The sequence below is a fragment of the Geospiza fortis genome, unplaced genomic scaffold (assembly GCF_000277835.1).
Source record: "Geospiza fortis unplaced genomic scaffold, GeoFor_1.0 scaffold4232, whole genome shotgun sequence".
NCBI lineage: Eukaryota > Metazoa > Chordata > Aves > Passeriformes > Thraupidae > Geospiza > Geospiza fortis.
Window position 1 is genome coordinate 20,362 of NW_005055103.1, and position 626 is coordinate 20,987.

The 626-nt window shown below is 65.2% G+C and overlaps 1 protein-coding gene across 1 annotated transcript in view; it reads left to right on the forward strand.

The window, feature by feature from the left end:
- LOC115949219 (neurexin-2-like) overlaps positions 1–154 on the forward strand; it is a gene marked incomplete at its 3' end in the record, with an annotated part of 5,788 nt that extends 5,634 nt beyond the window's left edge. Inside the window, exon 4 of the mRNA XM_031065717.1 lies at positions 72–154. Coding sequence (XP_030921577.1) covers positions 72–154 — 83 coding nt within the window. The remainder of the gene's footprint in view (positions 1–71) is intronic.
- Positions 155–626: the final 472 nt, after the last annotated feature.

Here is a 626-nt window from a genome sequence, read left to right on the forward strand (position 1 = left end):
GCGGGGCCCGCGGCTCCTACGTGGCGCTGGCCACGCTCCAGGCCTTCTCCTCCTTCCACCTCTTCTTCCAGTTCAAGACCACGGCGCCCGACGGCCTCATCCTCTTCAACGGTGGCAGCGGCTCCGACTTCCTGGTGGTCGAGCTGGTCAAGGGGTGAGGGGGACACTGGGGGACACTGGGGGACACTGGGGAGACGTCCTGGGGAGCTCAGAGATCTTGGGGACATCACAACTCTGCTGGGGATCTTGGGGACATCATGGCCCTGCTGGGGATCTTGGGGGTCTTGGGGACATCACAGTCCCGCTGGGGAACTCAGGATCTTCACAGATCTTGGGGACACCTGTGGGGTCCTTGGGGACCTCAGGGAGCACCTGGGGAGCTCAGAGACCACCTGGGACATGTGGGAGATCCTGGGGACCTTGGCAACTGCCTGGGGACCTCCTGGATGCCCTGGGAGCCCTGGGGACCTTGGGGACCTTCAGAACCTTTTCAGACCTTGGGACGCCCCCGCCCACCCTTAGGCTCCACCCCCATGTCACAAGCTCCTCCTCCTGGCTCAGGCCACGCCCATAACGACCACACCCAACGGTGGCCACGCCTCCACCATTGGCCACGCCCCCGGCCC